This window comes from Halichoerus grypus, chromosome 7 (assembly GCF_964656455.1).
Source record: "Halichoerus grypus chromosome 7, mHalGry1.hap1.1, whole genome shotgun sequence".
Classification (NCBI taxonomy): domain Eukaryota; kingdom Metazoa; phylum Chordata; class Mammalia; order Carnivora; family Phocidae; genus Halichoerus; species Halichoerus grypus.
Genome location: NC_135718.1, coordinates 36,628,142 through 36,650,716, shown reverse-complemented (window position 1 = coordinate 36,650,716; position 22,575 = coordinate 36,628,142). Strand labels below are relative to the sequence as shown.

Here is a 22,575-nt window from a genome sequence, read left to right as displayed (position 1 = left end):
CGCCGCCGCCCCGCGGGAAGCGCCCACCGCCCACCGCACTCCCCGCGCACGCGCACACGCCCGCCCGCGCGCGCGCCCCGCCGCTCCGCAGGCCGGGATCCCAGTCCTGAGGAGAAAGCCCGAGGGGACTGCCCGCAGCGCCCAACCACCATGAGGTAAGGGCTTTCCCCGCTTCTGCCCCTAGACCGCGTAGGCCTTTGTTTCAAGCCGGTGTTTTTCTTTTATCCCGTTGCCAGCACAGCGCCGCGGCCCTTCAAGGGGCTGAGCCCCTCGCGCCCGGCAGCCGGGCGTCGGGTTTGGGGGCGCCCCTCGAGAGCCCGGTCCCGGGCGTCTGGAGTCGGGCCTGGCGGGGAGGGTGGCCGAGCGCGCGCTTCCCCGGAGCCCCGACCCTCCCGGGCGTCGGTAGTCGGGACTGTCCGGCCGGGGGGGGGGGGGCCGGCGACGCAACCCAGGAGCCTGTCCCCTCCCTGCGGCTCTTCTCGGCGGCGGCGGCGACAGTGTTCGGTTGACGGCCGCCCCCGGGGCCATTCGGGCGGCTTCTACGTGGCACGGGTCTCTTGAGGCCCGTCGCCTTCCTCCCCTTCCTGGGACGGCAGCTGCCATTCCCCCGATGTGGGCAGACACGGTTTGGCCGCAGCCCTGCAGTTGTCACCTAGGTCGGCGGCTACTGCCATTTTGCCTTTCTGATTTCTGGGTCTGAGTTCTTCCCTTCTTGTGAGCAGCCTTTGTACCGCGTCCCGATTCTTCTTATTCCGCCCAGTCCGCTATTTTTTTTGGGGGGGGGGTGTCCTCTTCTGTCTCCTTTACTGCCTTGTGGTAGTGGGGTCCTTTCCTCACCCGCTTTGTATCCCCAGGGGCTGGCACCCTGCCCTGTGGTGATGAGTGACCCGTCCGCGGTTAGGAAGCTGAGGGATGAGAGAGTAAGATCTTGGGCTCCTGAAGCAGATAGCCCTTTCTCCTAAATCCTGATTCGGAACACCTACTAGTTGGGTGACCCAAAGCAAAGTTGCTTAAACTCTGTGAGTCTGTTTCTTATCGGTAGAAATCAATGACCTCCAGATCTTAGGACTGTGGGATTAGTTGATTGCTTAGTACATAATATTTGCAAATGTTGTTTATTATTATTTTAAGTAAAAAAGAAATGTAATAAGTGCTTTGCTTCTAACATCTGTAAGAAGGGAAGGAGGTATCAGGAAGGGGCCTGAAGAAATGAAGGAAAGGGGGGTGCACTATGTATGGTATGCAGGATGGGCTGGAAGAGGGGTGGACTCCACTTGGGGACTGTCTCCCAAGGACAATGAAAGACTGCTTCTTCATGGCAAAACCCCCCAAATTTCCTAAAGATAAATGTTGCCTCTTCAGACACAATAGCCTCTCTGCCAGCTTCCCAGAGACCGAGTTTAAAAATTAAGCAGACAAAGTTTGAAAAATAAAACTTCTCATGGCATCCAGTTGGGCATAAATTCTACAGAGTCTGGGCAAAGCACTTCAGTGACTGAATATCCCCTTGAGATCTCACAACCACATTCATATTACCTGAGGCAGCCTTCCTCATGGTCCTTGAGCTGGGCTGCTGTAAACCTTCGCAACAGAAACAGATGTTCATTTTACTCTATGGATGGGCAGGGGGCTGGTAAGCCCATTTGCCATGGATCTGGGCAGGCTGTTAAGGGGATGTCTTGCCCATGATTTTGGTGCAGTTACACCAGAGAAAAGAACAACTACCAAGGGATAGTCATACCAGGCTTCCCAGTCAGAACCATGGGAAACAGTCCAAAACTTATTTTCAAAATCCAAACATGAAGCCAGACAGAGAGTATGCCAAGATATAAAGACAAGTGAGATAGGGAAAACTGAAATGGGAGAAAGTTTGGGGCCATTAGGAGGTGAAGAACTAGTAAGAATTCCCTCATCTGGAATCCAGGTACTTTTTATGCTAAGCCTATACCTCTGGGCTGGACATGCTAGAAACTGCCAGTATACAATTGCATTCATTCAACAAATATTTATTTATTGAGTTTCTATTAACTGCCTAGAATAATAGATTCCAGGGACACAGTGCTGGGGACACAGTGTTGAAAAATATAAAATCAGAACAAGGTCCCTATTCTTATGGGGCTTACATTTAAATGGGGGAAATAGATAAACAATAGATAATTGAGTAAATAACACAATTCAGGAAGTATTAAGAGCTACAAGGAAAATAATGTAATGGCCTAAGAAAGTGACCTAGAATGGAGGGGGCTATTTTAGATATTTCTGCTGTGGGTGGCCTCCTGGGTAGAGAATGTTGGAGCTGAGTTACAGGAAAGAGCTAGTCATGCCAAGATTTAGGAGCAGAACATTCCCAGAGTAAAAACAACAGGTTTAAAGTCCTTGAACTTGATATGTTCAAGATAGGAAAGTCAATATGTCCAAAACACAGTGAATGAAGAGGAGAGTAGGAGGAGAAAAGGTTAGACAGATAGATAAGGCCAAGTTCTTTAGGGACTTGTAGGACGTGGCAAGAGCTGGATTAATATCTAAGGGTGTTGGGAAGCCATTGGGAGATTTTAAGCAGGAGACATCATCTGGTTTACATTTTCAAAAGTTTAGTAGGACTCTGAGGGGATCAAGAGCCAAAGCTGGGAGCCCAGATTTTCACCCCAGCTCAAAGGAAAGATAATTGTGGTTTAAACTAGTAAAACAGCAATAGAAATGGAGGAAAGTGGATGGATTTGAGATTTATCTGGGTGTTAGATTAACAGGACTTCCAATTGGATTGGATGAGAGGTTGAGAGAAGAAGAATCAGATTACTCCTGGATTATTTGGCCTGTGGAACTAAGAGGTGCCAAAAAAGACTGAGGGAGGAACAAGCTCAAGGAATCCAGATTTCTGGATTGCATATGTTTATTTGAGATGCCAAATGAACTTCTAACTGAAGGTGTGAGCTAAAAATTCATTAAGTCAGGGCGCCTGGGTGGCTCAGTCGTTAAGCGTCTGCCTTTGGCTCAGGTCATGGTCCTGGGATCGAGCCCCTCATCAGGCTCCCTGCTCCGCGGGAAGCCTGCTTCTCCCTCTCCCATTCCCCCTGCTTGTGTTCCCTCTCTCGCTGTCTCTCTCTCTGTCAAATAAATAAATAAAATCTTTAAAAAAAATAAAAAATAAAAATTCATTAAGTCTGGAATTCAGGGGAGAGATAGAGATTAGATCAGAGATAAGGTTATAAATATGAAATGCTTTTATTTTATTTTATTTTATTTTTTAAGATTTTATTTATTTATTTGAGAGAGAGAGAATGAGAGACAGAGAGCATGAGAGGGAGGAGGGTCAGAGGGAGAAGCAGACTCCCTGCCGAGCAGGGAGCCCGATGCGGGACTCGATCCTGGGACTCCAGGATCATGACCTGAGCCGAAGGCAGTCGCTTAACCAACTGAGCCACCCAGGCGCCCTGAAATGCTTTTATTTTTTTAATCACTACTACTAATTGTGCAATTAATTCAGTTCTGTAACTTTTGTCACTTTTGGCTATTAGGACAGCCCCTTTCCAGTTCCTGAAAAACTCTGTCTAATTCAGTTTAAAACATCAATCTACTATTTGACTTAAAGCACTCTTCTCCTCCTTCCCAACTCCCCCAAATATTGATGTAAGTGCTATACAGAAAGGGAAATGTGATAGACTAGACTTTAGGATGACTGGCAAGGTGGGGTGCAGCTTTAGCTAAGGTGGTCAGGGGTACACCTCTTTGAAGAGCTGACATTTGAGCCAAGACCAGAATTGTGAGAATAAGTAAGCCCTAGAACTCTCTTAGGAAGAGTTCACAAAATGAGAGAATAAAAAGCCCATGCAGATGCCCTGAGGTAGATACATACCTGGCAGAAGAAATAACAATTTCTTTAAAGGCCTGTATGGCTGGAGTGCAGGAAGTGAAAGGAAAGTTGTACAAAATGAGGCTAGAGAAGTAGACATGGGCTGGATGACACGGGCATAGCAATCATGATGAGGAGTTTGAAGCTGGAGATAAAGATTTGAATATTAGGGCGCCTGGGTGGCTCAGTTGGTTAAGCAACTGCCTTCGGCTCAGGTCATGATCCTGGAGTCCCTGGATCAAGTCCCGCGTTGGGCTCCTTGCTTGGCAGGGAGTCTGCTTCTCCCTCTGACCCTCCCCCCTCTCATGTGCTCTCTCTCTCATTCTCTCTCTCAAATAAATAAATAAAATCTTAAAAAAAAAAAAAAGATTTGAATATTAACAATGTATAGTTTCACTTCAGCTTCATGTTCCATCTTACAGTTTTCCCGGCCTCTCTCCCACAAGCATCATTTTCTCCCTTATTACTGGAACATTCCTATTGGCATATCATTAGGTTATTGAAAATATGTGGTTAAAAATTATTTTGACATTTCCCTCAGCCTTCCTCCAGATACAGCTCTATTTCTCTATTTCCTTCAAAATTCCTTGAGAGAGTGGCCTCTATTCCTCATATCTACTTCTTTACCTCACATTATCCCCTCAGCCACCCCAGTAATGTTTTTTTGTTGGTTTTTTGGTGTTTTTTTTTTTTAAGCACGGCGTGGGAGGGGGCAAGCAGAGAGAGAATGAGAAGCAGACCGCCCGCTGAGCAGGGAGCCCGCCTTAGGACTTGATTCCAGGACCCCAAGATCATGACCCGGGCCAAAGGCAGACACTTAACCCACTGAACCACCCAGGCGCCCTCCAGTAATGTTTTCATCCCTACCTTTCTAGTGAAACACTTATCACGGTCCCCCACAGCTTTACTCCTGCCAAAACAGTGATCTCTTCTCTGTCCTCAATTACTCAGTCTCTTAGAATCATTTTACACATTGAATATTCGTTTCTCTTTCTTGAAATATTTTCTTCCTTAGGCTTTCATTGATACTTAGTTTTCTAGCTCCCTCACTGATTATTCTTTCTTTGCCTCCTTTCTTGGTCCTTCTAGTCTACTTGACTTGGGAGTGTCTTACAGCTTAGTTTTTACCTTCTCTGTCTATGCTCACTCCTTAGGTAATTTAATTCTAGATCTTGTGGTTTTAAAGTCCATCTGCATGTCTGTCACTCCTGATTTTATATCCTTCGTTCTAACTTCATTCCTCCTCGTCCCCAGTATTGTTTTTTTTTTTTTTTTTTAAAGATTTTATTTATTTATTCATGAGAGACAGAGAGAGAGACAGAGACAGAGGGAGAAGCAGGCTCCTCGCGGAGCAGGGAGCCCGATGTGGGACTCGATCCCAGGACCCTGGGATCATGACCTGAGCCGAAGGCAGACGCTTAACCGACTGAGCCACCCAGGCGTCCCCCGTCCCCAGTATTGTATTCATTAATATCCAACTTCATACTTGGCATCTTCACTTGAATGTGTAATAGACATCTCAAAATTAACATTTCCAAATAAGCCTCTTGATTTATCCACTCCCTCAAGTCAAAAGCATAGGAATCATCTTGGATTCTCTCTTTTCCTCATGGCCCTCCCCACAACTAATCCATCAGAAAGACCTGTCAGCTCTGCCTCAAATATAACCAATCCAGTCCTCACCAACCCTCCACTACAACCACAGCGTAAGCTTGCATCATCATCTCCTTGGATTTCCTTAACAGCTGCTTTCATGTCTTTCAGGGAGATTTGCTCTGGTCATGCTCTTTATATTTTAACCACCTCTCAAACCCCCTGCCAACTTCCCATTTTTTTCTCCTTTTCTGCTTTATTTTTCTCTTTATTACCATCTCACATACTCTTATATTTTCATTTGGTTTTTTGATCTTTTCTTGGCACACCCCATTGCCCTATTAGAATATAAGCTACATGAAATCAGGGTGTTTTTTCCGTTTTGTTCATTGCTGTATCCCAACACTTAGAACAGTGCCTTCTACGTTGTACCTCTCAGTAAATCTTGAACAAATAGTTTCCCTATCAGTTTCCAAACTTCCTCTTTTGACCCTTGATTGTCCATTCTCCTCACAGCAGCCAGAGGAATTTTTTAAAACTTATATCAAACACTGTCATTTTCCTACTTAAAAAGTTTCCCCCAGTGGTTTCCCATTGCAATTAGGGTAAAATTTATGTTCCTTATCATGGACTTCCAAACCCTGCATCATCTGTCCCTGCCTACTACTACACCTCATCTTCTGCTATTCCTCTTTACTATGCTTCAGCCACACTTTCCTTCCTTTTGTCCCCTGAACACACCAAGTTTGTTCTCACATCAGGGCCTTTGCACTCACTGGCCTCTCAGCCCAAACCAGGGTTCCTCAGTCTCAACATTATTGACATTTCTGGCTGGATAATTCATTGTTGTTGGGACTGACCTGTGCATTGTAGGATATTTAGCAGCATCCCTGGCCTTACCCAGTAGATGCTAGTAGCATTCCTCCAGTGGTGACAACCAAAATTATCTCCAGACATTACCAAATATCCCCTACGGGGCAAAAGCACACTGGTTGAGAAGCAGTGGCTTAGACCATTTTGCCTCAGATCTTTTATGATTGCCTCCATTTCATTGTTGAGATCTTACTTCAATTGCCCCTTTCTACAAAAGCTATCCCTTCATAATTGTAACTAAAGTACCTCCCCAACCACCACCACCCTTAATCCCATTACTCTGATTTTTTTTCCTTAACATTTACTACTACCTGGAATTATGTTGTCTATTTGTTTTCATATTGATTTGTTTACATATTTGTTTTCCATCAACTCCTTTTGTTCCTTCCTCTTCCAGAATGGAATTGCCATGAAGAAAGAGCCATTTTCTAATTTGTTCACTACTATATCCAGTACAACTAGGATATTGCCTGGCATATATGACATGAGGAGGTCAATAAATGTTTCGATGGCACTATTACTATAGTTCCCATAAACATTTATACAACTATATATTTTACATACAAGGGTGTGGGGGGCTTTGTGTGCATCAGAAAGGGAAATAAACACATTCACACACACATGCTCTGTATACTGTTCATCCCATAATTAGGGCATTTTCCTCTTTGAGAGAAGACTTAAGGAATTTTTTTTCTGTACATTTCTTAATTATGGTTAATCGTAGATAGAGGAAGTCTTTTTTTTTTTAAGATTTTATTTATTTGAGAGAGAGAGAACACAAACAGGGTGGAGGGACAGAGGGAGAGGGAGAAGCTGGCTCCCCCACTGAGCAGGGATCCCAGCATGGGGCTCGATCCCAGGACCCCGGGATCATGTCCTGGGCCAGAGGCAGATGCTTAACCGAGCCACCCAGGCACCCCTGAGAAAGTCTTTCTTGACTGCCACACTACCACTATCAGCAAAACAGAAAAATAAAACCAGGAATGTTAATTAGGATTTTGTCAGTTGGAGACATTAGAAACCTAATTTAGAGTGGCTTAAGCAGGCACACACAGAGAGAGGTTATTTAAGTAAATAGAAGTCCAGGAGTAGACAAGGTGATCCAGGCAAGACTGTTTAGTCACTATCATGAACAGTTATCTTTCTTCCTAAGCTCTGCTTTCCTCTCTATTAGAGTCTTTCTCAGGCAGGCAGACTCTCCCCAAGTTTGGAAAGATGGCCACCAGCAAACCCAAGGTTATATTCTACCAACTTAAAATTTTTAGAAGGAAGGGAGATCGTTCCATCAAAGTCCCATTTCAGCAAAAATATATCTTAATTGGATTATCTCTGAATAAATCACTGGGACCAGGGAATGGCTAGAATATCATGTGCCTTCCCAGACTAAACGGTAGATAGTCCATTTCAAATCGCATGGACTAAGAGTAGAGGGAGAGGATGTTCCAGAAATGGAAACCAAAAGAAGGGGTCCTCACCAAGTAAAAACCACAGATGTCCACAGCACTGGACTATGTACACTTCCTGGGTCACTTCCATGGAACTTTCTGCTGAATTTTAATTGTTTACTTATAAGCTCTGTATAAGCAGGGCTGTGTCTTGTTCACAGTTACATACCCAGGATTATTTAGAAGATCTTGCACATAAAATGGTCTCAGTAATGAATAAATATTTCCTTGCTCTTCCTTCCCCCTTTATCTTCCTAGTTTCAGAGATAGTGTTTCCAATGTACCCTGTAGAGATTACACTGTGCCTTGCACAAAGGGAGCTCAACAAATATTTGTGAAGTGAATTTTAAGAGCAATGATAAGGTAATAATAGGTATTAGCCATTGTTGCCCACAACCCCAGAGGTCAGAAGGATGTGGCACTTATATCAAATCTGTTAAGCTTACTAAATTTCCTTGTGCCTTTTCCCCATCTCTGGAAATTTGTTACTCTCCTTTTATCTATCTCAAACTTAATGCTTTTCCCCATCTCTTGGTATACCAGTTACTATCCGTTTCTTTTCTTTTCTTTTTTTTTTAAGATTTTATTTATTTATTTGACAGAGAGAGAGCACAGGTAGGCAGAGCGGCAGGGAGAGGGAGAAGCAGGCTGTCCGCTGAGCAGACAGTCCGACATGGGGCTTGATCCCAGGACCCTGGGATCATGACCTGAGCCAAAGGCAGCCACTTAACCGACTGAGCCACCCAGGCGCTCCAGTTACTATCCGTTTCTGTGTCTTTTCTGTGTGAGGTTTCCTTCTTTTCTTTCTTCCTCTCTCTCCCCTCCTCCCTCTCTTCTTTCTCTTCCTTTCTTCCTCTGCAAAAATGATATATTGGTGTGGTTTCTGTGTCTTCTTCAGTGTACTCCTTTTTCTTATTTCTCACCTCTTCTCTCCCTTCCTACTCATAATATAGAAATGGAATTTTTGTATTAATTATTGACTGTGTGTATATTTATTATTCTTAATTTTCAAGGCAAGTAAATAAAACATTTTAAATTCCCCTCTGTAGAAATTGGAGGTACTTGTGGTTTAGTGACTACCAAAAGGAAATAGATATCCTGTGACATTGAGAACCCTGTCATCTCTCCAGAACTGCTTTTGCAATAAGTAATGAGAATATTTCTAGAATTTAACTCTACACCAAGGAAACCAGTATAAAGATATAGGGGACTAGTGCTTGAACTCTAAGATCAAATAAAGGGTAGAATTGTTGTTAAACAAAAAACAGTATATAAGATTTAAAGATTGATTATTTCCTTCATTTCTTCAAAATTAAAAGGGATTTTATCTTTGACAGTGAAATTCCTAAGGACTCCTTGAAGGCCATTCTGTTGGAGTTAGAATGTCACTTTACATGGAATTTACTTAAGGAAGACATTGATCTGTTTGATGTGGAAGATACAATTGGTCAACAGCTTGAATTTCTTACCACAAAATCCAGACTCACTCTTTATAACTTACTGGCCTATGTGAAACACCTGAAAGGCCAAAATAAAGATGCTCTAGAGTGCCTGGAACAAGCAGAAGAAATAATCCGTCAAGAACACTCAGACAAAGAGGAAATACGAAGTCTGGTCACTTGGGGAAACTATGCCTGGGTATATTATCACATGGACCAGCTCAAAGAATCTCAGAAGTATATAGACAAGATAGGGAATGTTTGCAAGAAATTGTCCAGTCCTTCTAACTACAAGTTGGAGCGTCCTGAGATTGACTGTGAAAAAGGGTGGGCACTCTTGAAATTTGGAGGAAAGTATTACCAAAAGGCTAAAGTGGCTTTTGAGAAGGCTTTGGAAGCTGAACCTGACAATCCAGAATTTAACATCGGCTATGCCATCACAGTGTATCGGCTGGATGATTCTGACAGAGAAGGGTCTATAAAGAGCTTTTCCCTGGGCCCTCTGAGGAAAGCTGTTACCTTGAACCCAGATAACTCCTACATTAAGGTTTTTCTGGCACTAAAGCTTCAAGATGTACATGCAGAAGCTGAAGGGGAAAGGTATATTGAAGAAATCCTGGACCAGATATCATCCCAACCATATGTCCTTCGTTATGCAGCCAAATTCTACAGGAGAAAAAATTCCTGGGACAAAGCTCTGGAACTTTTGAAGAAGGCCTTGGAGGTGACACCAACCTCTTCTTTCCTGCATCACCAGATGGGACTTTGCTATAGGGCACAAATGATCCAAATCAAGAAGGCCACACGCAACAGACCTAAAGGAAAGGATAAACTGAAAGTTGATGAGCTGATTACATCTGCTATATTTCATTTCAAAGCAGCTGTGGAAAAGGACTCTATGTTTGCATTTGCCTACACGGATCTGGCCAACATGTATGCTGAGGGAGGCCAGTATAGCAATGCTGAAGACGTTTTCCAGAAAGCCCTTCGTCTGGAGAACATAACTGATGATCACAAACATCAGATCCATTATCACTATGGCCGCTTTCAGGAATTTCACCGTAAATCAGAAAGTACTGCTATCCACCATTATTTAGAAGCCTTAAAGGTCAAAGACCGGTCATCCCTACGCACCAAATTGACAAGTGCTCTGAAGAAATTGGCTGTCAAGAGACTCAGCCACAATGCTTCAGATGTGCAGAGTTTAAGTGCCCTAGGGTTTGTTTACAAGCTGGAAGGAGAAAAGAGGCAAGCTGCTGAGTACTATGAGAGGGCCCAAAAGGTAGACCCAGAAAATGAAGAATTCCTTACTGCTCTCTGTGAGCTTCGACTTTCTATTTAAATACATACTCTAGGAAATTAGTTCTAAGCTTTCCTCTCCATTTTGGGTCATTATATTTTTTTGTTTATTATTTTAATCCATTGTTCATTATAGAGCCAGTTTTTTGAATGGTTATGTACCAAGCATCATCCTAAATACTTCATATATACATAATGATGAATCTTTTGCTGTTTTCTTTTTTTAAAATTAAACTAATATAATCCATTGAGAAACGAACATTTCAGCTATTGTAACTTTTAAAAATAGTATGGCCATTATGACTTTATACTCTTTATCTCTGCCATTTATAATAATTTTTGATTAAATTTTGTCAAATTTTCCATATTACTCACACAGTGAGTATAATTCTGCATAAACCCTGACAGCTAGGTCAGGAATACTCTTTCAGGAGTGCAAAATTGTATTAGTTAAGCTCTTAACTATGTAGCTTGCAAAAGATGGACCCTTCCAGTTAACAGATGTTTTAACTTTGATGAGAATATTTAACCATCAACCTGATAGTCACCTAAAGAATCCTCTTTGTTGAAAGAAAAAAGTTCATAATAATAAAAAGCTTGTCATCTGTGGTGACTTCAATAAAAGGAGAAAAAACTAGAATAGGAAAAAAAAAAGATTTCTGCAAATACAGAACTTAAGGGACCCATGAAAAATCACAAGTATTATCTCCCAAAATGTTCATTAAGTAGCTAGAAATAGTTGTGAGAAAAAAAAAGAATAATGGAAAATCCCATGTCTTATGTTTCTCTGGTTCTTTTGTAACAAGAATGAACCTAAACTAATCTAGATGAAATTAATTTTATTCCTTCCCATTAAAATTCCAGTATGTTTAGGTTAAACTCATTGAGGTAGAAAGGAGGCCAGTTGAGAAATTGGGAGAAATGATAAACAAATGGGTAAAATAGGTATCCCTAACCTATATCCCTAGATTACCAAGATTTCTATGATTTGGTTTTGGGTCTGGACTGGATTGTTCTCATACTCCCAATTTCTGGCCTTTGGTATTCCAAAGTTACTTCTGTGAAGCTTTTTCTTTTGTCTAAAGTTTTCAGATTGACATGTTTTCCTATAGATCCTACAGGAATAGTTAAGCTCTGCTTTCAGTTTTAATATCCATCTTGAAGGGTCACTGTTTAAGGGCTCTTATCCCAGGGGACATTTTTAATTGGATGTTGCTAAAAGTAGCTTCTCTAATGTTTCTTTGATTATATACTACACAATTATATTTACCACCACAGTATTAGTGGAAAAGTGTGCCATGTGATTTAATTCTCCATACCTCTAATGTAGCTCTTAAAACTACTGTATACATACATGTTTGTGTGTTTTTTACTTTTTGTTACTTTTTTAAAAAAATTTTTTCTATTGTTGTGATTATTATAAAAGTAATGAATTCTCATTGTAAAATTTCAAACATAACAGAAGCATATGAGTTTAAAAGTAAGAGTACCCCCCTCACCCTTTCCTAATTCTACACCCCCCATGGTAACCTGTTAACAATTTAATATGTATCCTTCTAGATATTTTTTCTATGCATATTCAAACATACATCCATACTGCAATGTATTTCATAAATTAAATTTTAAAAATGTTTGTTTTACTTAAGTCCCTGCTGTTTTTGTTTATTTTGCTCATTTCATTTGTTTATGCAAGAAGGAAGAATGGGGAAGGGAATGATTTTTACTTAAGTATTTCAGAAATTCAAGACTGAAGTCCTGACCTGTCAGTAGAAGCATTTGTCACATTTTGCAGCAAATATTTTATTTTGCAGCAAGTCATTTTCCCCTACTGGGAATAATGTTGTAATTAAAGTTGTGTTCCCAAGTAGGAAATTCACATGCAATATAATACAGTTATGATATCAAAACAACAATACAGCTATAAGCCTCTACTTAAATATTTAGACTAAAGTCTATTAAGTGACTTTAAAATTCACTAGATATTATAACATACCAATATATAAGAAGTCATAAATACCAAAAAAGTATAAAATCAGCATATGAAAAATACTCTATAGTAAATACTGAACTAAAATTAGTATGTTTATAATAACTGCAAATTTTGTCACTAATTGTGCTTGCCTTCCTAAAATTTAAAATTATTTAGAGATAATTTCATAGAGTCTTGGGTCTAAAAAAGACCTCAGAGTCCTTTATCAATTAGCCATCAAAACTTAGACCTTGAATTATCTTCCTAAATGATAATTTCATTTTCAGATAGTCCTTCTTCTTAGAAATTTGTTCCTTCTCATTTAACTGAAGACTTTTGGCCTGAAGGTTACACATTTTGGGCTGTCTTTAGGGACCTTAAAGATCTAATCCTTTTGAGAGGTGACATTTTGTATCAGAACTCTTAGTTGCAAATGGCAGAAAACCCAGCTCAAACTGACCTAAGCAAATATGGGAATGTAATGGCTGTTGTAATTTAATAATCCAGAGGCAGTACTCGTTTCGGATAAATTTGAAGAGATAAGTGAGTCACCAAATATATATCAGTGGCTAGTAAATCAAGTGATACTGAGTAGCCAAAAACCAAATGTCTACATACATGTCTTAAAAGTATTTGAAGAAAATTGCTCTATGTCCCCCAAGAATTCTTTAAGTTAAACATGCTATTATCTTTCACCCTATCGCCATCTCCATCATGGTCAATTTTAGTTCTCTCCAAATTGTCTTTATCCTTGGCTAGTGGTTTTTGCTGAGAGGTTAACTTAATATCCAAAGTGAGGTTTTAGGACTATGGTAGAATGATCCTTTCTTTTTTCTATGAACTATACTTCTAATGTAGCCAAAATCAAAATCTCTTCTTGGTATCTACTCATGTGTTGGTTTTTCCACACATGCCATTTTAAGGCATGTTTTCCACATCCTATACCTGAGCATTTGGCTTTTGAAAGTGTTTTATGTCACTTGGTAGCATTCAGCACTTCAATTCAGATAACCTGTACCTCTTAAAGAAGTTGAGAAAAAGTTTGTATATAAAAGGCTAATCATGCAAATAACACCACAGATAATGGAAAACCTAACTTAAGTTGTCTTTATAATAGTAACAAAAATAAATCTTGGGGTTTTTTTGTTTTGTTTTTTAAGATTTTATTTTATTTTTTGAGAGAACAAGTGGAGGGGAGAGGCAGAGGGAGAAGCAGGCTCCCCACTGAGCAGGGGGCCTGATGCCGGGCTCGATCCCAGGGATCCAGGATCGTGACCTGAGCCAAAGGCAGACACTTAACTGACTGAGCCACCCAGGCACCCCATAAATCTTGTTTTTAAGCAAGACCTAATTTTGTTTAAGCAGTGTGACCAAGACATAATCACTCTCTACTGAGCTCTGATCAAATTTGGCTCCATTCTGAGAAAGCTCCATCTTTGTGATACTAAGATAGCTGCCACATGTACTCTTGTCCCAATGTAGTGGAAAAGAGCATTTCTGCTCCTCCAGCCACCTAAGAAGTCCAAGTTTGCTGTCTGATGGGACCACCTGAGGTTACATGCCATTCTCCAATCAGTTATCACGGCCAGGGAGGAAGTTATCATGCTCGTTAAGTTAGGCTTGATACACATAGCTGGCCCCGAAATCGAGGAATAGGGAGAAAATTGACTTCCCTGGAAGCACAAGGATTGTAAGGTGCAGGGGTGAAATTATCAAGAAAACTGGTATTGGATACTGACAGCCAAAACACCAAGGGTATATAGATTCAAATTACCTTCTTTCCCCACTCCATACAGTTGTCCTTAGCAAGTAAAATATTTTAAAAAGGAGCTAGAGTCATTCTTAACACTGAAGGCCCTGGTAAACTTTTTTGTTGGGATTTCAGGTGCTGTGTCTCCTTAGTCTAGTTCTCTTATTCCTCTTATTTATTCCTTCAGATCTGCTCTCCACCTCAGCCTCATAGAGGGCAGCCTGGTGTATGGAAGATGGAGGGAGGGAAGAAGACATACTCACATTGTAGTGATGGCTACTGACTGTAATTCAGACAACTTCAGAAAATAAAACAACCAGAGGCATTATGGCCTGTGAATGTGTCTGAAGTACCAAAGATGATTGTGTTAACTGAAATAATGACCTACATCCAGTAAAGCTGAGCAACCCCTGAAAAAGCAATTACCAGCTTATTAACCAGCTGCTGTGAGGTCTCCAGGCCTTGAACAGGACTAGTTCAAATTCAAGGTGACGGAAGAGAGGATAAAAGTAGGTATGGAAAGATCTGGACATTGAAGGACTAAACCAGATTACCCATGTGGTCAGCCTATATATATATGTATTCTGTGATGGCAAAGGCCCATGTAAAAATACTGCTTTGCATTCCCCATATTAGGTACTTTAGTGTGTCACCTTATTTAACCATCTCAGCACTGCAAATGAATAGAGCCAGGCTCAGAGAAGTTAAGTAACATTCTGAAAATCACACGACGACTAAGCTACTAAGTGGTGGGACTAGGATTTAAAACCAAATCTGACCTAATTTATAGTCCACTCTCTCTCCATTGTATCAGTGGTTCAGAACCCTAACCCTAAATTAGAGTCACTGGTTAAGCTCTAAAAATCAAATTCTGAGGTCCCACCACAGACCTACTAAGCCAGAACCTCTAGGGGTCAAGTCTGGAAGTTTACGTATTTATAAAGCACCCAAAGTAATTCTGACGATTAGCCGGGTAGGGAAATGACTGTTAGAGCCTATAATACCATTGGTGGGTGGCCTTGTTGTTCTATACCCTATGCATTCCATTTGCAAGTAGAAATCCTCAGGGGAACTGTGTGTTAGGTGAATGTTAACAACAGTCCAAATTTAGACACAGAATTCTCAATCTGTTATGTGCAAGCTCTCCAAATAAAGAGGGGAAATAACTGAAGGAAAAAGCAAGAATGGTGTCAGGTTTGGGAAGGATCTTGCCTCAGAATGCCAGCCTGACTCACAACTTCGGAGCCACATCAACTAAAGTAGAATGAGCTAACCCAGGATTACCTTGAGTCTCTTCCCCAAATTCCACCTCATCAATTATATGAAGAGTCTCCTCAAAATCCAAAAGAATTGCCCACTAAAATGTTTTCCTCCCTCCCTCTCTCTCACGTGCACATGTACCTTAGCCCTTTACACTGCGAAATTGGATTTTCAGGTTCAGTTCTCCCTCCCTTCCACATGGCCTTTCTCTGGGACCTCAGTATGAACTATAGACAGCCACCCTGTTCCTTTACCTTAAAGTACATAATAACTCCAACATTTGCCACCTAATTCATAAAACTCTCACATTCAGGGGCCATTCAGATAGTGAGTCAGATAGTCAGATAGAAAAGATTGTTTGCCTCAACTAACCTGTTTTTAGAAATCTGCAGACAAGAGCCGCCTTATACACACAACAAGTCTTTGGGAAACATGGCCTACCACAACACTTATCAAACTTTAATGTGCATGCAAATCACTTGGGAATCTTGTTAACAGGTAGGTTCTGATTTTGTAGATTTCACAGAGGGCACGAGATTTTGCACTTTAAACAAGCTCCCAAGTAATAATGATGTTGCTGTTCTTCAGGTAAGAGTCTACAACATTGCTCCTCAGATTTGGCTACACCTTGGAATCACCTGAGAAGTTAAAAAAAAAACACTGGTGTCTGGGTCCCACCTCAGAGGCTGACTAAATTGGCATTACGATTTTTTTTAAAAAAGATTTTACTTATTTACTTGAGAGAGAGAGAGACCGAGCATGAGCAGGGGGAGAGACAGAGAGATAGGGACTGCTTATGGGAGAGGGATAAGCAGACTCCACGTGGGCCCAACTCAGGGCTTGATCCCAGGACCCTGAGATCATGACCCAAGCCGAAGTCAGATGCTTAACCAACTGAGCCACGTAGGCACCCAACATTATGATTTTTAAGTTCCCTAGGTGAAACTGTTGTGCTGCAAAATTTGAGAGCCTCTGGTCTACGACATGGAAAATATAAACAGAGAATAAAATTAATTAGGCTAATAGGCTTAAGTAAGGGGATCCTAAATTCCTCAAGTATCTTGTTTTTATTTGAATCTCTCAGTATATAACACAATGCTTGTTATATAATAAGTCTAACAAAAGTTGCCTGAATTGAATTGCATAGTATCCTGCCCCCACCTCTGAAAGCCCGCCTTACCAATTGACTCAAAACCTGTGAAATGGGTCCAAATCAGACTAGTTAGATAAACTCATCATATGGCCTGATAAAGTCTAGGATATCAGGCCTGAGTTTATTTCTTTGCCTAATAGACAAACCAAAAATATGCTCAGAAAGTGGTTGTGATTGCCCTTCGGGTAATTTGCCCCTTCAAGAAAACAGAAGCGCCTCTTTCACAGCCTCTTGGAAGCTATTTTGTTCAGCACAGAAGCTACGCTGCCAGCCTCACAAAAGCTGAGATGGACCCTTTCAACAAGTGGATCAGCTGGCAGGAAAACTGGCTTCAGAGTAATGGACCTTTTAAACATATTTTCTGTCCTCTCTGGGTGCAGAGCTGATCTTAGCAGTTGATTACATGCTATCTGCTTGACTTTCAAGGACAATATAAGCAATCAGTATTTTTTTCTAGAAGTCCAAGATGCAAATTAGCTCAGTTCAAGAAAAACTGCATAGACCCACGGAACTTTAGAACCAGGAGGACCCTGCTCTAACCAAATATATCAATAAGAAAGTTGGGACCCAGATTGGTGACGTCACGTAAGATCTCCTATCTACTTTATGGACTATAATTTCTCCTTGCTCCTGGTTCAGCAGTACTCTTCACTGTTTGACAATTTCTACCTATAATCAATAATATTCCTATACCAATTAAACTTTAATTGACAGTTTGGCCATGATGTGACTATGCCTAAATGACATCAACCACAACACAAGCAGGCCCAAGGATGGTTCTTTTATGGAATGTGTTTATCGTTGAGATTAAAGAATATAACAGAAATATAAAACAAATTAAAATGTAGCATGATTTTGTATAATCGGTGGATGTTAAGAAATGAGAATCAATTTGGCCTTAACAATTAGAATAGTCTCCTTTGAGTAGTTCAGGGACAATAACACTATAACCCTATAATCTCCAGCTACAAGGATTATACTGACTGAGGGTCCCATCTGCTATATACTGACATCCATCATTGCATTTGCATTGAGGCCATTCTTCCCAGCATGGTAGGGACACTAACTCAGGCCCTGACGTGGGAGATGTACAACTCCTTTGACAGGTGACCTAGGCTCAAGGATTCCCCATCAGCCTTGCCAAATTTTACTTAAAACTATACTGTACTTTTGGGCACCTGGCTGGCTCAGTCAGTGGAGCATGTGACTCAATTGCAGCATCGTAAGTTTGAGCCTCATGTTGGGTTATAAAGATTACTTAAAAATAAAAACTTAAAAAAAAATACTATACTGAACTCTAAGATGCTTCCATCCAACTTTTCTCCTCTCACTCCTGCACTTGGAGTCAGACTTGAATTCCATGGCTTTCCCAGCCTCTCTTTGCTCCAGTCCATTTTGTCTCACAGAATTTTCCCTAATAAGTTTCTTTTTTTTTTTTTTTTAAAGATTTTATTTATTTGACAGAGAGACAATGAGAAAGGAAACAAAAGCGGGGGTGGGGGGGGGTGGGAGAGGGAGAAGCAGGCTTCCCGCCAAGCAGGGAGCCCAATGCAGGGCTCGATCCCAGGACCCTGGGATCATGACCTGAGCTGAAGGCAGACGCTTAACGACTGAGCCACCCAGGCGCCCTCCTAATAAGGTTCTTGTATTCAGTCCTATTTTGGTGTCTGCTTTTGGAGGTCAAATTAACTCACCTAGTGAAAGAAATGCAATTAGATGATTCTAATTGGCTGTAGGGTAAATCATGTTCACATAATATTAAATGCCGTTTATTGTTTTTTGACTTCAGTAATATAGTTAAAGAACAGAACATAATTTTTCCAACCTTGTAATATTTGAGTTGGAAAAGAAAGGGGGAAAGAGGTTAAGGGAGGGTAGAAACCAAAAAAAGACCTCATGTTGTAAAAAAGGAAGTCAAGAGACTGAGTTATAACTTGATGGAAGAACAAATAAGTTTAAATATATTATTGTAAATTACAAAACTAATTGATAAAGTAACTAAGAATTGAGTCCTAACTGTCAAAGCTGGGGGGAATTGGAATAAGAGTTCTTTACATTCAATAATTAAATCCTCTCTTAACATAGCAGGAAATCAATAAAGTCTACATTAAATAGATGAATAGCATTAAAAGCACACCATGGGCACCCACTGCAGGCTGGGATAGCCTCCTCCCCCAAACCTGACCTTTCTTGCTCTTTCCCTCCCCACAAAACAACAGAGCTAGTTTATTTATTTATTTTTAAATAATTACCTCTTTTTTCTTTTTTAAGATTTCATTCACCTATTTCACAGAGCAAGAGAGAGCACAAGTAAGGGCAGCAGCAGAGGGAGAGGGAGAAGCAGGCTTCCCGCTGAGCAGGGAGACCGATGTGGGGCTCAATCCCAGGACCCTGGGACCATGACCTGAGCCAAAGGCAGACGCTTAACGACTGCGCCACCCAGGTGCCCCAGAGCTATTTTATATTTAATGGCCAACCTTTTATCATGTAACTTTCTGCTCTGACACTTCCTCCTCTCCTCTTCCCCACTTCTCTCCCAGGACGAAGATTCTTGTGTCTCTCCAATTCTCTTCTTAGCCAAGGTTCTCTGAATCACTGAGATGTGCTTTCTTCTCTGTAGCTTCCTCTTTTCCTGTGATTAAGTCATACACACCTCATCTGACCCCAAACAAAACTCCCACCTTCTCTGGTAGTTTCATATTTACTAAAATAAAGTTTTCATTAAGCATTTTGTTGTATTTCACTATAATTGAATTAAAAAACAGCACCTAATTACTAGAAACATGCACAGAAATGCCATGTATATATTCCCATATTTGCTCTGAACCTAGAAGTCTCTATAAGTGATGAACTAGAATTCTCAAGATCTCCTTTCATGGTGGCACCTAGGCAGAATAAACAATGAAATAATGAAGGTGAGATGTGTAAGCTTTGGGAAAGCCATATCTCATGAGAGGACAGATGTGCCTCACGGATAAACTCTGAAGGACAAGCATTGATTGGGGTCACTTGAACACTGAAGACAACATACTGGCTTTTCCTTCAGAAAAAGCCATTTCTGTCTAAGCTGATTACACTCCTACAACCGGGGTAAAAGGGGGTGAAGGTAAAGAAACAAAGAGATGAACATGCAAGAGTTCAGAAGTCAGCCTATAGAGGGGTTCCCTCTCTTCATATCTCTAACTAACCAGCAGTTTGGAGCAAAGCCCTAAGAAAAAGGGAATGCTAGTTTAGCTACATCTGTAGATGCTGGTGACATATGAATAACCATAGCTAACTCCTACACAGAATACACTACGTACCAGGTACTGTTTTAAGTACATTTTATGTATTAAACTTACAAAATCCCTATAGATAATCATTTTTACTCTTTCCTTTGCATATGAATAAACTGAAATTTGGAGAAATTAAGTAAGCCCAAGATCACATAGCTAAGAGGAAGTGGAAAAGGGACTCAAACCCTAGATGTCTGGTTCTAGAATCTAACATTTGACCACCATACAGTATTTTCGAAATAGTATTAAAATTTGGAATAAGGGAAGATAGGACCAAACTTTACAGAGACTGTAGGACAATGCTACAGAGGATCACACCAAGCTCAGACATTCTACAATCATAGGTCACCCAACACTGTTTTACATAGGGTCCCAAAACTCCCAGAAGGAATTACGAAAAAGAACTAGGTGTCCTCATTAACTGCCTTTGATGCTGGGGTTAAAAGGTGCTCTGAAACCACTGGGGGCTGGAAGAGAGGAAACAACAAACTTCCATGTTTATTCTAAGGCTGGCCTTGTCCAATTGAACTATAATTGGAGGAGTCACCAAATTTTGGGAGGTGGTCTCACTAATTCCAGCAGATGGCAGTGCTGTATAACACGTCAATTTAAAACAAAGCAAAACAAAACAAAACTTCCTGAAGCTCTGGACTCTTTAAGAGAGAAAACTCACAAATGATTCTTTTTTTTGGTTTTTTTAAAGTTTTATTTATTTAATCTCTACACCCAACGTGGGGCTCAAACTCACAACCCAAGATCAAAAGTTTGCATGCTCTTCCAACTGAGCCAGCCAGGCACCCCTAAATGGTTCCCTTTTAGAGTTGGGAAGTAAATATTGAAGTATAACCCCCATTCCCTGAAAATTCCTGTTTTCAATTTAGAGACACCACATGCAACCCCAAATCTCTGCAATATCCAAAGTCCCAGACACCCTTACGGATCCCCTCATCAGAACATTTATTAGTGTTAACTAGCGTTTAGTGCTCCATCGGCCTTGGGTATCTGCGGGAACCTCAGGTAGCCACATAAAGTGGCTGCCCCACGTCCCTTTCCCCTACTCCCAGCTTCTTACCCTAAAAAGAGTACAGGATGATTCCAGCCCATTCAGCCCAGTACCTGAGTTCCTTGGAATGGCCTCAAATTTCTCCAGCACTTAAAGAATTCTTCCTCTCCTAACCTCCATAGTATGCAGTGCCCTTAGCTTCAGGTCAGCATTTAACAGCTTCATGGTATTGTTCTCATGGTGATGGTTTCAATTTACCAATTAGGCAATTAACTTGAATTCATGGAAGGTGTGCTCTCGGTATTTTTAATTCCCTATCATAAAAAGATGATATCAGATTCTGATGAGGTGCTTAATAGTCATTAATTGATTAAAGCCTCTCACCAACTCTTAAGAATGTTTGCCAGCATGCTAATTTTCAGTAAGTTTCAGTTTGAGGCCAGCCCTAGCCCTGGGCAAAAGACTCCAGGCAGGGATTTCTGCTCCTGACCAAATAGTGGTGTAGTTTTCCTGTAAAGGAAAAGCCACTTCTGCGGTACCTGTCCCTGAACTCCCATCTCTTCATGCGTGAGGCACAGGTGCTCCACCTTTTCCTAATGTCCCAGGGCTCCTTGTGGAAGCCCCCACCCCTAGGCCTTCTACTCAATTTGAACAAAACAGAGCTTTCTAATTAAGCCTGTTTGGGTTGAACACAAGTCATATCATTTTTACTTTCAGGCCTCAATCAAAAGTTTTCGTTATTTCCTATATTTCTACCAACTCTTCTCTTTGCTACCTTTATTTGCTTTTCCAAACCTGTCCCATGATACTCAGTGCTCTGGAGCTCCTACTATTCGTGGGACACTTCTCACCAGGTGTCTTATTTAGACCCACAAATTGTAAATATCTAACACATTGTATCCATTCTGGGTACAAGAGCAACTTCAAGCAAACCCAACCCTTCAATCAGCCCCAGTCCTGCTGTGTTACAATTCTCATTAGCAGTTTTTTAATTCATTCTTTTTTTCATTCCATTTACTCACCAATTATTTATTGAGTGCCTACTATATTTTAGGCACTGGACTGACTGGTGAATAGTCAGTATGATCCCTAGCCTCAGAAAGCTTGTGGTTTTGTGGAGGAGATGACATCTTAAAGTAAACACACAAATGAATATTAATTATAATTAAAATATGTATATTTTAATTATATATAATTTAGAGACACCAAATGCAACCCCAAATCTCAGCATATAGATCCCCTCATCAGAACATTTCCTTGACATGGCCTCAAATTTCTCTAGCACTTAAAGAATTCTTCCTCTCCTCTCCTAACCTCCATAGTATGCAGTTCCCTTAGCTTCAGGTCAGCGTTTGACAACTTCATGGTATTGTTCTCATGGTGATGGTTTCAATTTACCCATTAGGTGATAGTGGGGATATATAATTTAGATGGGGCAGTGGTTAAAGATGGGCTTTCTGGAAAGTGACATTTATTTATTTATTTATAAAGATTTTATTTATTTGATAGAAAGAGACACAGTGAGAGAAGGAACACAAGCAGGGGGAGTGGGAGAGGGAGAAGCAGGCTTCCCGCCGAGCAGGGAGCCCGATGCGGAGCTCGATCCCAGGACCCTGGGATCATGATCTGAGCTGAAGGCAGACGCTTAACAACTGAGCCACCCAGG

At 41.0% G+C, this 22,575-nt stretch overlaps 1 protein-coding gene across 1 annotated transcript; it reads left to right on the top strand.

Moving 5' to 3' along the window:
• Positions 1 to 18: 18 nt before the first annotated feature.
• On the top strand, positions 19 to 12,144 carry IFIT5 (interferon induced protein with tetratricopeptide repeats 5). Its single transcript, XM_036084690.2, has 2 exons — positions 19 to 155; positions 9,099 to 12,144. The coding sequence occupies exons 1-2, from the start codon at positions 151 to 153 to the stop codon at positions 10,540 to 10,542; spliced, it is 1,449 nt and encodes a 482-aa protein (XP_035940583.1). The 5' UTR covers positions 19 to 150; the 3' UTR covers positions 10,543 to 12,144.
• Positions 12,145 to 22,575: the final 10,431 nt, after the last annotated feature.